Source organism: Rhinatrema bivittatum, chromosome 12, assembly GCF_901001135.1.
Source record: "Rhinatrema bivittatum chromosome 12, aRhiBiv1.1, whole genome shotgun sequence".
Taxonomy (NCBI): domain Eukaryota; kingdom Metazoa; phylum Chordata; class Amphibia; order Gymnophiona; family Rhinatrematidae; genus Rhinatrema; species Rhinatrema bivittatum.
The window spans coordinates 35,474,444-35,489,299 of NC_042626.1; the positions used below are offsets into that span (position 1 = coordinate 35,474,444).

A 14,856-nucleotide genomic window follows, 5' to 3' on the forward strand; every position below is an offset into this window, starting at 1 on the left:
AATCTCTCTCCTCCCAATTCATTCTCATCTCTCTCTCTCTCTTTTCCCCCAGTTCATTCTCACCACTCTTTCTCTATTCCAGGCATCCCCACCCCTCTGTCTCTCTTCCACCACCTTGTCCCTCTCATCACCATCAGCTTAACCCCCAGCCCCCATTCTATTCTTGCCATTCTCTCGCTCTCCTCCACCACCTTCTCCCTCTCAGTTTATTCCCATCAGTCTATCCCCAGGACATCCCCACCAATCTCTCCCCTTCTAATCCTTCTCTCCCAATAGTCTCTCCTCCTGAGTCCATTCCCACCAGTCTCTCCCCTCACCCATCCCAACCAGTCTCATTCTTTCCTCTAGTCTCTATCCCATCAGTCTCTCCTCCCCTTCCCCACCAGCCTGTGTTTTTTTTTTTTTTCACATTTTTCTGAGCTCTGCTGCTTCTCTCCAGTTCTTCCTCCAAGCATGCTCCAGATCCCAGGGGAGAAGAGTCGACTTGCAATTGGCCCCACTGCTCTCACGGTTTCATAACTCCTGTAGAGGGCCAGTGGCAGTGCAGGCTTGACGGGGAAAGGACAGTGGTGGTTGTGCCAACATTGACTGGCCCCCAGCATCTTCTTCCTCCAGCTCTGAATCTTGAATGGTGGGGGTCTTTTTCTTCAGTCATAGGCGAGAAGGGAGGTGAGGGTACATAGGCTGCTCTTCAGGATTTTGGCACTGGGTGATGCAGGTTCAGAAGGTGCTCCAGGTTTCCTCTTCCTCCAATTGCTATCCTGAAGAACCTTTTTCGTTGTGCGTGTGGCGCGCCTTGCAGTGGGTGGCAGGAAGGGAAGGGCTGTCACGATCTGTCCTCTTGCTGGCTTGTTGCCCTGGGGTCTGAATCTGCCAGCTCTTCCTTCCAGCGGATGTGAGGACCCACAGCAACCTGTGCTTTTTCTTCTCACTCCCCCCCCCCACCATGTGCACTGCTGCACACAGATGCTGCCAAGTCAAAAAAGACTCAGGGTTGGTGACCTGGCACAAAATCACCATCTGCTCTGTGCTCTTGTACTTTGCAGCTGTTCTTTGTGCAGGTAGCCAAGACAGGCTAAAACAGTATGCATAGTTTTGCAAGAGTTACATACGCGCACTGTTTTACTTTCCAGTCTAAGGAAAGGAACACTGTGAAAGCTAATGCATACTTATAGCCTGGCAAAGGAGGACAATTTTCAGCCAAGCCATTTTACCTGGTTAAATTGCTTTGAGAATCGTCCTCTCCCTGGAGCAATGGTGACCCTATTCCTGCCACTTATATCCCCTAGCCTGGAAAATAATGGAAGGCTTGACTCCATTTTCTCTTCGTCTGTCCTCTAAAAACAAACACACACACACACACACCTCTTCTCCCCCGCACCCCCTCCAAAAACATCCTCCCCCCCATAAAGAATGAGAATGAAGCAGCGAGAAATCATTTCTACAATTTCTCTCTCCTCTAAAAATGGTCAGCGGTATCTTGAGGGCCTGGGTTCTGGATCGTTTACTTTTGCAGCCAGCTAACAGCAAAGGCTGGAGATTGTAGACTTTTTGGAACTTTCGAGATTTCTTGTAGGGACTGTTGGGAGTTACCTGTTTTTGGAAGATCTATTTTTTAACAAGGGGATTGACATCTTTCCAGTCCTTGTTTCATGCTGGAACTTGAGAGAGGTTAATCCTGCCCTCCATGGGGAAGGGATCCTAGAGTTGGACACTGCTTCAGTTGGGAGAAGAACCCTTAGGCGATTTACCATGGACAAAAATACTATTGCCTTTTTGATTATGATTTTCCTGATGTTGTTTTTTAATTTCTCCATACTGTCCTGGATTTTGATTTTCAAACTTTACACCATTCTTGGAGTTTGTAGTTATTTGCTACCTGAATCCCCAGTGGAAATACTTCCCACGTGATAATATCGTGGACTGGTGTTCCTGGGGTGATATTGATGACTGTGTCCATGACTGCACCAGGGGCCTAGGAGGTTAATGCTCCCCATGACTGGATGAACCTTAGTCTTTAGGGGCTCTTGGGAATTGTTTGTGAGAAAAGGGAGAGGTCCAGGACATGGAAGAGCTGCCCACAGGGACGGATTTAGGATTTTGCCACTTCTGGGCACTTTTGGGGCTTTCACTCCCCCATCTTCTATAAGAGTCGGTTACAGGGTAGCAGAGGGCTGTTCTTTGCTGAATCTCTCAGCCAGCCTGCTGCCCCTAAACGTTTGCTACCCTAGGTACCTATTGTCAAATCCAGGGCTGGCTGTCTAGGGAACTTTTGTGACCCCCTCCCCCCCTCTAAATTCACTGCACCTCACAAAGAGGGGGTTTCTCAGATTGGTTCTGGTGGACCAGGGCTAGAGGCAGACAGGGTGGTATTGTTTTCTTGTGCTGGTTAGGGAGGCCACATACCTAGGACACCCCTCCATGAACCCAAATCCCTCCTCCCCCCCCCCACACACACCCAATCAAGCTCCATACCAAGGTATTTCCCCAGTTAAATTTTTATTTATAGGGTTTTCAGCGACCAACTATTTACAAATGTTAAATAGAATAGTACAGGATTTCAAATTTAAACAGAGTTCGCAGGCTTCACAGCAAAGATACAGTTTCACCAATTTCTATCATAATTGTTAGGTGCATGTTATAAAATCTGGGGTCGGTGCATACAAAGGGGTGCACAATTGTGCACCTTGCGCGTGCCGAGCCGCGCTGCCTTCCTCCGTTTCCTTCCCTCTAATCTAACCTTCCCACCTCTTCCCCTAACCTTCCCCCCCAGCTCTAATCTACCCCCCCATGACTCTTGTCTTACCTTTTGCGCCTGCGTCCGGGCAGGCGCAAGTTGCGTGCCAGCAGCCTGCCGACACACGATCCTTCGACACAGAAGCAATGGCCGTTATGTCGGAGGCATCTAGCCCCGCCCCTGGACTGCCCCGCGCCCAGACAGCCCCTTTTGTAAAGCCCCGGGACTTACACGCGTCCCGGGGCTTTACGTGCGTCGCTGGGGCTTTTTAAAATAGGCCCGGCGCGCGTAAGGCCGGTTATGCGTGTAAATCCTTTTAAAATTCGGCCCATAATTAAAAAAAAAATATATATAATAATAACTCACAAAACTTATACATCATCTTAATTGTTTATTAAAATTTGTTTTAAATGTGCTACCTATTAGTTTGAAGTGTTTCCAAAGATATTTGGAATGGACATTTTGCTTTTTTTCACATATTCTTAATTGTCTGATCTGGACTTGATGACAGAGGAGGAAAACTCCAGTAGTTGCCGTGTATCACAAACCAGGTGCTTCACATATCAAAGTAAGGATAGCTATCAGGGGTAAATTTATAGATCTACAGCCTGGTAATATATTATATTGATAACTATAGCTAGCACCATTGTTTTGAATGTCTGCTGATAAAGTTCAAAAACACGTTCTAGGTCATGAATCAGTGCTGGGGATGTGCACAGAGAGGGGTCCATATTCAGCAGCTGAGCAGCTAGATAAGTTGGCCAGGTACACCTATCCTGCTAACAACCAGGATATTTAGTGGATACACCTAACTGGCTAACTCTGCTCTTCTCTGGAGTGCCTACTACCCGCCCCTGACATATCTGGCTAAATTCCAGCCAGATAACGAGTTATCTGGCAAGAATTTATCCAGATAAGTCACCAAATATCGCGCTAAGCCATTTAGATGGATACATTTTGAGTCATCCATCTAAATAGCTTTAGAATATCTGCCCTAGGATCATTAGTGTGTGTGATATTGTAATAGGAAGGATGAATGGACAGGTAAGAGGGAGCATGGCAGTCGTTAACCATAAGGCCTATATTTAAAAAAAAGTTAAAAAAAAAACAAAACAAAACAGGAGGCTGAAGCATCTCCTTTGCCATTTCAGCTCCTCTCCGAAGCCGAGCTCAAGTGGCAGCTTAGCCTCCCTCCGAAGAGCATCATTCATTCTGACACCAAGTGGAAGAGCACAGTATTTACTGCTCTGAAAAGAACAGATGTAAACTTATGTCATAAGAACATAAGAAGTTGCTATACTGGGTCAGATTGAGGGCCCATCAAGCCTAGCATCCTGTTTCCAGCAGTGGTCAATCTAGGTCACAATTACCTGGCAAAGTACCCAAACAATAAATGCATATCATGCTACTAAAGTGGCTATTCCCCAAGTCAATTTGATTAATAGCAGTTTATGGACTTCTGCAGGAACTTATCCAACCCTTTTTTAAACCCAGCTACGCTAACTGCCGTAACCACATCCTCTGGCAATGAATTCCAGAGCTTAATTGTGCATTGAGGGAAAAATAATTTTAATTGTGCTACTTGCTAACTTCATGGATTCCCCCTTAGTCCTTGTATTATTTGAAAGAGTAAATAACCGATTCACATTTACCCATTCAAGTCCTTTCATGATTTTATAGACTTCTATCATATCCCCATAGTGTTGCTTTAGCAAGCATTGCTGGCCAGATTACACATATCATGGTAATAAATCAGAGAAATATGTTCCGTTCTGCTTAATTAGGTTTGTAATAAAATAATGAGACTTAAGGGGCTGAGTGCTAGGACCTTTTAACATGGCACTAAAAGAGTGCCGAACTCTGCCGTCTTTCAGAGTGTGGTGTTATCTCACTGTAATCTTGCATCCTGAGTGCCTTATTGCAGAATTCACCTTCATATTATATTCAGTTTGATCTGTATGATTTTTTTTTTTAATGTGCAACCTTGAAGCTCTCTAATGTCATTAAACAATGTTGAGGTTGCCTTGCATCAGCGCAAAGGCTATCCAATAAAAGGTTTTCTGCATCGCGGTGTCATATGTAGCATATTAATCTAATTAATTAGTCATTCAGGCTGGTTGCCCTAAAGTTAGTTCATCTCTAGGCTATACACATAGTTTTTACCCCGTAGCAAAATATGAAATATGAAGCAATAAGGCGAAAATGAAAGTAAAATAGCACTGGCTAAATCTCTTTATCTCAAACTAAATAGATATGAGATTTTCATTAACCGAACAGTAGTTACCCTGCTATGATGCTCTCATACTGGCCCTAGTAAACAGGAATCCCTATCTTTTGTGTGAAATGATTGGGACTCCTGGGCAGTGGCCTCTTACTTAGTTTAATTAAAATGTTAATTGCATGGAAACAGTTATCTGCTGCAAAACATTCTGCAGGCAGGTGGTGCAAGAAGGGAGATTGGTTAAGTTAGGTCTGGTTTTTAACTCTTTTGAGGCTGAAAGAAATGTGTGCTTTGCGACAGGAAAAGCAACAAGCTGAGGTCCTTTTATCAGAACTTTGCAGATCCATTGTGGATGCAAGGAAAATCCAAGATTTCCAGATGAAATCTTACCAGACTGGAATCTGCCCCACTCAGGCTCAAACTGCTTGCACATCTGTTACTGGTACAAAACAAATAAAGGAAGAGATGCAAAAGGAATAATAATTCTGCTGAGGAGCAAACTGAGGGATATGGTAGCTGAAGAGAAGACGCTGGGAGAATGCAGCATAAGACAGGACCCAGTTCCCTATATCCCACCTGCGGCTGACAGCAACATTGTTGTCAGAGCTGTGGAAAGTTGAAACACCATGGGGAAAGTTTGAAACCGCAGGGGGCAGCTTGCAGGTCCACGGGCTTGCAAGCTAATTTTCAAAGCAAACCCCCCTACCTGGTTTCCCTTTGAAATTTAGGGGCTGGTAGGGACCATGGATAACTCCTGTAGAGGGCCAGTGGCAGTGCAGGCCCCCCCCCCCCCCCCCCCCGAAACTAATAGCGCTGCAACATGTAAATGCATGTTGATGGCCCTATTAGTTATTCCCGCGCGATACAGAAATTAACATGTGCAGCCAAGCTGTACATTTTACTTTCAGAAATTAACGCCTGCCCAAAGGCTGGCGTTAATTTCTGCCGGCGCCGGGGAAATATACAGAAAAGCAGAAAAAACTGCTTTTCTGTACACCCTCCGACTTAATATCATAGTGATATTAAGTCGGAGGCCCCAAAAGTAAAAAAAAAAAAAGTAAAAATTAAAAAAAATAAATTAAAAATCGACCCGTGGCCGGCGGGTCAGAAGATGGACGCTCAATTTTGCCGGCATCCGTTTTCCGAACCCGTGGCTGTCAGCGGGTTTGGTAGGTAAAATTGAGCGTCGGCTGTCAAACCCACTTACAGCCGCCGCTCCTGTCAAAAAGGGGGTGCTAGGGACGCGCTAGTGTCCCTAGCGCCTCCTATTACCGCAGGCCCTAATTTACATAGGCCACCCTCCTGAATCGAGCGCCCAGGAGAGTGGCCTGTACTCGCCCGCTCTCCTGCGAGTTGTTCTGTATCGGCCTGTAAATTGGTTAAATAAAAATAATCATTTTTGCAAATCTGCTACATTTCATTTTTTAATCTGCTCATCTCAGTTGCATGATGCCTAAAATCCTCTATAAGCTCAGCTGAGTTTGTTGTTGGGGGGGGGGGGGGGGGCTTTTTTTTCCTTTTTTTTTTGTTATTATCCAAGAGCACAGAACAGAAGAGAGAGAAAGAGGAAGGGATATGGAAAGACAGTGAAGGGAACATAGAATATCTGGGCCTGTCACACTCAATTATATGTAATGGCCTCGGCAGTCTCTTGTGATTAATCTTGTAATCACAGCAAATATCACAGTAAGGGCTGGCAATAAAAAAATAAAATAACGGAGATATAAAACAAATTTTTTTCCCTTGGAATTGACAGGTGCTATATTTTCTCCTTATGAAAGTAGGCAGAAGGTAGATCTGCCTGCAGTAGGAAGAGGGATACGGGAGTGTGTGTGTGTCCCTGCTGTATTCTACTGACGTTCATAGCATCAAGGATATCATACTGAATAAGTTTGTGGGCAAAAGGACATGATTTTCTGTTGAGAAACCCTCTCATTACTCGAGAGGGTGGGGTAGGAAAGAAGAAGGTGGAGAAAAGCATTTCTCAGCAAAAAAGAAAATGAATACTATATAAAGTATACCTATCTCAACTATTTTGGAAATTCCATTCATTATTGGTTTGAATTCAAAACTAGAAAAAAATGTTGCATATGGAAAAACAGCTGAGAGTCCTTTAAAGGGCTGATTATTGAACCATTTACACACATAACATGAACTGCAGAGAGATTTTTTTAAAGGGACGGAGTTGGAACTTTGGTTCATAATTTTTTTTTTTTATTTTAAAATATATGTGCATAAGTTAACATGCACAAGTTAAGCTCTCTGAAGAGCAGGCGTAACTTTGTGCTTATTCCTCTGTGTGCAGACTGGGCCAGCTGTTACCTAAGTATTTTCAGAACAGACTTATGCAGTTAAATTTGCTTTGAAAATGCTGGCTAAAAGTCTGCATGAACAAGTTACGCAGAGACTTTAGCCTTACCCCACACAGTTATAATATTAACTTCTAAAAGTAAACTTTTCTTAAATGTCTTTCTTTTTTTATGTCTAATCATTTACAACCTGCCTATCAGCATTCCTAGGCGAGGTACAACTGTACATACATAATATACTTTAGATCTGAAACAAGGAACCATGTGGCCTCAAGAGCTCATATATAGCCCTGTCGCTGGATAATTCTTATGTTAACATAGGCCAGTTCTGCCCAGACTGAGATTCCTCTTCTCTGGTACTCTACCACCTCTGGTAGATGAGCACATAAACTCCCATTGCCCAAACCAACACCATCTTCTCTTCCACCCCATGCCTCTACTCACTGGGTCAACACTGCTCTCCCATCATCCTCTGCAATTGTCCCAAGTATGTATGTATGTTTGTATGTATGTAAAATGATTTGTAGTCCACACCCTCCAAAGGGTCAGGGCAGGTAACAGAAGAACTTCCATAAAAAGAAAAGAATAAATATGTAGAACAGACAAAGAGCACAGATTCTCTACAGACTAACATAAGCTAACTCTTTTTGTTCTTTGTCTACCTGGGAAGCACAATATCAAATAACCCTGCATGAAATTAGGCATTGCTAAGGGAGAGTTGGACTCTCTATTACTAGCAAGGAGAAGGCAGCTGTGAAAAAGTGCGTTTTTAGATATATTTTAAATCCCTTGCCATCTATAATGCAGCGTAATAGCTGCGGGACAGAGTTCCAGAGGGAAGGGCCAACAAGGGAAAAGGCTCGTTCGCATGTAGATGATAATCTGGGAACTGGAGGTGAAGGGGTTTCTAAAAGAGATTGAGAGGCGGAACGAACGCAGTGATCTCGTCAGAATATAAAAATCTCAAGATACAGCTAATCCAAGGGGAGATAATATGATGCAGTACCATCAGTGCAAGTTTATATTTAATCCTGTATTGTACAGGAAGCCAGCGTAAGGCCTGCAAGGTAGGCGTAATGTGCTCATGACAGCTCTTCCCTAAAAACATTTAAAGGGCGTAGACATGACCAAAGCTTTTTTTTTTCAACTTTTATTTGCAAAGAATAACTTTTGCAAACCTCACTTTTTGTCTCCCATGGATAATCGTAGCACTTGCAACAGTTGAAAAAGCAGATTTTACTCCATCCCATCCCACATTCTTTGTAATGAAAAACCTGCAACACTTTTTATTCCAGCTTTTACATACCAGTATCATTTTTAACATTAGTACAGGAGCTTCCTCAGGGGAGGTACTTGCTCGGGGCTGTAAGCATATGACGCTAAGGAAAATACTATGGGAACCACGGATCAATGATTCATTGCTTTTTCAATTCAAAAATCTTCCGCCAGAAGGTGGCAACAATAATTCTGGTACTCTTGCTAGGGAGGATTGTTCTTTGTGGCCACAGATTCTATTGGGAGGGTTCCCTAGGGAATCGTATTATAGCCTGATCTAGGAGAGGACACTGGGAGTGATACCGGTAGATGAATGATGGTGATGGGAAAGCATGCCCTCCTCAGTCAGTAGGAGTCACTGCTTAGAATGCTGTTTGGAATGTTTTCTGTGGGACAGTTAACAAGTCCTCTGGCCACAGGTACTATGGAGGATGGTGTCTACTTAAAATGTCCTACAGTTCTTAGATCTACTCTGTGTAGTCGAGAAGGGTCCAAACCAGTTGCAGAAACACCTCAGATGAGCCTCATACATGTCTCGAGTGAGGTTCTATTAATCCATTCATGGAATTCCTTCTTTCGTGGAACTTAATCCATGAACGTGGCATTCAGAATGAACAAGAGAGCCTTGTTTTCCAGCAGCACAGTGCTTGCTTTTCAAAACCCTCTCTTTACACCTACAGTACCATGTTAACTCTTATCTATTCCTTTTTTTTCTCTGTTCTAGGTAAGTGGTCCTTCTTTTCTGATTCTGGTATTTGGATGGAATTCGGCGGGAGATGGTGGAGAGGCACTGTGGATATCATACAGGATTCATGGTAGGCCTACCTCTGCAGATCTGCAGTACATTGGTGTATAGGCTTCCTAGAAACCGCAGAATACCTCTCTATTTGTTTGCTGAAGATTTAACACCTCTTTGGTGGAATACCAGTTCCTTCTTATTTATTTATTTTGTAAGTTTGTAAGTTTTTATATAGCATAATGCAGTTGTATCTGAAAGCACTGCATGAAAAGTTCAGTTTGTGATGTTTGATATTTAAATGTCCAGCTTAATCTTCTGCAAGCATCTGAGCTCCTATTAAAAACACATGTAAATTGCATCCTGAAGTAATATATAATTTGCTATAGGTTACTACTCAGTGCCAAAAGGGGAGTAAGAGAGAATTTTTGTAATTTTTTTAAGGAAATGGGCAGGGTAATTGAGTTCACGAACTATCCTCAAGTTTCACCCAGCAGGTTTTGTTTTCGGGATATTCTCATTTGAATAGGAATTATTGTATTGTCATTGCTGTCATAAGAACATAAGAGTTGCCGTGCTGGGTCAGACTATAGTCCAGGAAGCCTAGCATTCTGTCTCTGACAGTGGCCAGTCTGGATCACAAGTACCTGACAGATCCCAGAAAGTAGATCTTTTTCTTGTTAATCGCTCTCAGGGATAGAAGTGACCTGGCTAATAATATGTTATGGACTTTTTCCTCCAGGAACTTATTCAAACCTCTTTTAAACCTGCTATGCTAGTCGCCTTCACTATGTCCTCTGAAAACAGATCCACATCTTGATCATGCACTATGGGCTGGATTTTAAAAGCCCTGTGCGTGTAAATCCGGCCGGATTTACGCGCGCAGGGCACTCGCGCGCCAGCGCGCCTATTTTGCATAGGCCGCTGGCGCGCGCATAGCCCCGGGACGCATGTAAGTCCCGGGGCTTCGTAAAAGGGGCGGGAGGGGGCGTGTCTGGGGCGGGTCTGGGGCGTGGCGCCGGCCCGGGGGCGTGGTTGAGGCCTCCACGCCAGCAGCCCGCTGGCGTGCGCAGATTTACACCTGCTTTCGGCAGGAGTAAATCTGCCAACAAAGGTAGGGGGGGGGTTTAGATAGGGCCGGGGGGGGGGGTGAGTTAGGTAGGGGAAGGGAGGGGAAGGTGAGGGGAGGCGAAAGGAAAGTTCCCTCCGATTTCGGAGCGGCCTCGGAGGGAACAGGCACCCCCTTGAGCCTTGGAGGGAATGTGCACCCCCTTGAGCGCGCCAACCCCGGATTTTATAAGATACGCGCGGCTACGCGTGTATCTTATAAAATCCAGCGTACTTTTGTTCGCGCTCGCGTAAATTTATAAAATCTACCCCTGAGAGAAAAAGTACTCTTACGTTTTGTTTTATATCTGCTGGTTGTTGTTTTCATGGAGTGTCCCCTTGTTTTAGTATTAGTTGAAAGGGTAAATTACCGTTCTTTATTAACCCCTTCAAATCCACTCGTGGTTTTATAAACTTCTATCACGTCCCCTCTCACCCTAACCTATGCATCCCCTCATGAAACAGGAGCCGTTCCACCCCCTTTGTCATTTTGTTGCCCTCCTCTGCACCTTTTCTACTTCTCTGCGTCTTTTTTGAGATGGGGGCACCAGAACTGCACATAGTGCTCAAGGTGCGGCTGCACCATGAATTATCCTGAAGACTACACCTGTTGACTGAGGCTCGTGGACTGTTGCAGAGGTCTAGAAGCTCAGTAACTGGATGGATTTCTTTCTTTATGGGGAAGCTGGCAAGGTGCAACAGGCACTGACGTTACAACTTCTGATATATACATCCTGTGTGACCCTTAGATAAAGCTAAGGTATAAATTATTTCTGTGCTTATGATATCACAATACTTTTAATTTTATTGAATTTTATTATTATAGACACTGTCATACTGCATATTAAAGAAGACAATAGAGGCACAGGTGTGCCATCAAATTTAAAATATTTCCCTTTTCAGGCTTTTTAATGCCTTAGGATGTAATTTTAAAAGGAGTTACTTGCATAAATGAAACATACTTTTGTAGCAATTTAAAAAAGCTATTTGCACGCATAAAGTGCACTTTTCACGTGAATATTGTATGGGCAAGTCAATGGCATATATTGTAGCAATTTTCAAAAGCCTACTTACATGCATAAAATGCATTTACACATGTAAATCCCAATTTTAAGCATGTAAAGGCTTTATAAAATCAGGCTGTTAATATGCAGTCAAGTAGCACTGAGAGTGGATCCAGATGGTTTAACTGTTACATCATCTCCGACAATCATAGTGTCATATCAGAATAAGTTCATGGAAATAGCAGTGTTTCATTTATTTTTCAATACAATAAACTGATCAAAGGTTAACCTGGTATCTTGTTATATATCATGCCAAGTAGCCAATAAGTCTTGTAGGACCCTTACTCTTAGACTCAGTATAAAAGCAGACTCTCATATGGTATAAGGTCACTTTACTTTATTCAATTTATATTAATTTTTGTTCATTTTTTCATTTAAATAAAACCAATTTCTTGGACTTGCTGAAAAACTGAAAATACCGTTCTCAAACAGTGCTGTAATATCCAGTCAAAGTCACAAATCTTATTCAAAATATAGTACTCATCTCAGGCCCGACACGATTGTGTTTCGGACCCTAAGGTCCTGCTTCAGGGGAATGACGTCTTTCAATCTTCATATCAGCAACATCCACAAAACTTTATTCCATTTCCAACAGCATAATTCCAAAGTTGTCCAAAATCTTTAAATGGCTTCTTCCTTCCTCTTCTAACACGGTCTGCGTTCAGACTCGCACACTGACAAAACATGGCGACAAACCATTATTTTTCACCATGGTGCATGTTTTGCTAAATATTTACAGTTGAAAGCAAACATTGGAAGCCAAAAAACTGCTCTTTCAATGGAATAATACTGAAATATGACATCATTATTAAACAAAATGGTTCCATACATATGAGCTGGATTATATATTTGTATCACATAAGATCTTGGAAATAGAAAATATAGTTGGTTTTAGTTACATTGCTATTGCTTTCCACCAGATTAGAACCAGACTTCACTTTTGGGACAGCTGATTTATCTTTGACTCATAATTCACTGGTTACGGTTGAAGCAACCACCCTTCACAACTTAGATTTGAGTGAAAATATGGTTGGCCCTTGGCTTTGACCTGACTCTGACTTGCTTCTTATACAAAATGGGAAAGAAGATCAAAGTTTTCTCTTTTACCATGGAATATCAGCGACATTTGCAAACATTTGGGAATTTCACTGATTTTCATGATACACCAGTGAGGGTGGTGGTGGTGGGGAGAAGAGCGGCAAGGGAAGGTTTCAGTAAAACTTCCAACCCAGCCAGTGTTGTCATCATTTTGTGTAAATTGTCATTGTGAGATAAAGTTGTACTTAAATTAATCCAGATGAGTGGAAAGGATGCACCTCTTCCAGATCAAATCAAACCACCCTGAAAGGGATATAGGCTAATCCAAATCTCAGCATCACATGCTCAGACAGGAAGAGAAAAAGACCACATAAAAGTGACTTTCTAAACTACAGTTGACCCCAGAAATCAGAATCGTCTCGTTGTTGGGCAGTGGCACCAGCATATAATCAACCATGTGTGAGATTATTCTTTAAATGATTACTAATCAGTAGTGCTGAGATAAGTGCATACAAACTGGGAACAGCTGAGGACCACTAGGTCCAGAGAATCTAATCTAATTTCACTTAGCTAATGGGGAATTGGCAGCAGCAAGACCCTGGCAGCAGGCAAAGCATTAAATCCCAGGAAGGACAACCTGGTGGAAGCAGGAGTCAGAGACCAGGAAATGCTTAGATGGAGCCGAAAACAGCAATAGCAACAGCAGATCATGAATAGGATCAGATCTGCATGTTCATATTGAGTTTATACCAAACAGGGCATGATGGATGTTAACCTTCCTATCAAGCCTATACATAAGAAGTTGCCATACTGAGGGTCCATCAAGCCTAGCATCCTGTTTCCAATAGTGGCCAATCCAGGCTATAAGTACCTGGAAAATACCCAAACATGAAATAATTCCATGCTACTAATGCCAGTATTAGCAGTGGCTATTCCCTAAGGGGCAGATTTTCAAAGACTATGTGCATAACCTGAGAAAATCTGCCCCTGCGCATGCGCCGATCCTATTTTGCATAGGCTTGGTGGTGCGCGCAAGCCCCGGGACGCGCGTATGTCCCAGGGCTTCGAAAAATGGGCAGGAGGGGGCGGGTCAGGGGGCAGTCTGGGGGCAGGTCCAGGGGGCGTGGTGGCGGTTCGGGGGCGGTCCGGGGGCGGTGCCGAATCACCCGGCACAGCGTCCTGTGCTGGGGATGGCGAACTGGCGTGCGCAAGTTACGCCTGCCTCGGGCAGGCGTAACTTTTGAAATAAAGGTAGGGGGGACGATTTAGTTAGGGCTGGGGGGTGGGGAAGGGAGGGGAAGGTGGGGGGGGGGGGGGGGGGCCGAAAAAAAGTTCCCTCCGAGGCCGCTCTGATTGGAGGGAACGGGGAAAGCCATCGGGGCTCCCCTCAGGCTCGGCGCGTGCACGTGTGCACCCCCTTGCGCGCGCCAAGCCCGGATTTTATAACATGCGCATGGCAGCGCGTGCATGTTTTAAAATCGGGCGTAGATTGTTCGCGCCGGGTTGCGCGAACAAATCTACGCCCGCGCGTAGATTCTAAGATCTGGCCCTAAGTCAACTTGATTAATAGCAGTTTATGGTCTTCTCATCCAGGAACTTATCCAACCTTTTTGTAAACCAGCTACACTAACTGCCCTAACTACATCCTCTGGCATTGAAATTCCAGAGCTTAATTGTGTGTTGAGTGAAAAGAATTTTCTCAGATTTGTTTTAGATGTGCTACTTGCTAACTTCATGGAGTGCCCCTAGTCCTTCTGTTACCTGAGAGTAAATAACCGATTCACATTTACTCTTCCTAGACCTCTCATGATTTTATAAACCTCTATCATATCTCTCCTCAGCCGTCTCTTCTCCAGCCTGAACAGCCCTAACATCTTTAGCCATTTCCTCATAGGGGAACCGTTGTATCCTGTTTATAATTTTGGTCACCTTTATCTGTACTTTATCAATTCTCTGACATTCAGTTCTGTCCTTACAAAATACGTTTTTGCCCTTTAATTTTGTATCAAAGATCAAGTACAAAGGGCACAAGGCAGCGCCATAACCATAGGACTAACAGGCAGGTTTATTCATTATGAGTCTTTTCAATGTTCCAAAAGCAGGGATTTTAAGGCCTTGGTCTTCAATTAGATACTATATACATTTCATTGTAACAGATTCCCAAGCTACTTTATAAGCATAGCTTTACAAAGATACACATCTGTCTGCAACATTTTTAGATGGCCATAGAGCATTTTTTCATGCTTTCACAATACAGTGGAGTGGAGGAGAAGCCTATTGGTTAGAATAGTGGGCTGTGAACCAGGGAAGCCAGAGTTCAAATCCCACTGCTGCCCCTTGAGACTTTGCGCAAATCACTTCACCCTCCA

At 43.7% G+C, this 14,856-nt stretch overlaps 1 protein-coding gene across 3 annotated transcripts in view; it reads left to right on the top strand.

Annotated features, from left to right (window-relative positions):
- The window catches only part of LOC115073978 (opioid-binding protein/cell adhesion molecule homolog), a 1,138,013-nt gene that overhangs the window by 390,552 nt on the left and 732,605 nt on the right, over positions 1-14,856 (top strand). For 2 of the 3 annotated variants that reach the window (XM_029572996.1, XM_029572997.1), the window contains exon 2: positions 9,267-9,357. The exons of the other annotated variant lie outside the window; for it this stretch is intronic. In XM_029572996.1, the coding sequence (XP_029428856.1) occupies positions 9,319-9,357 (39 nt within the window). In that variant the 5' untranslated portion in view covers positions 9,267-9,318. The remainder of the gene's footprint in view (positions 1-9,266; positions 9,358-14,856) is intronic. 3 annotated transcript variants of the gene reach the window in all.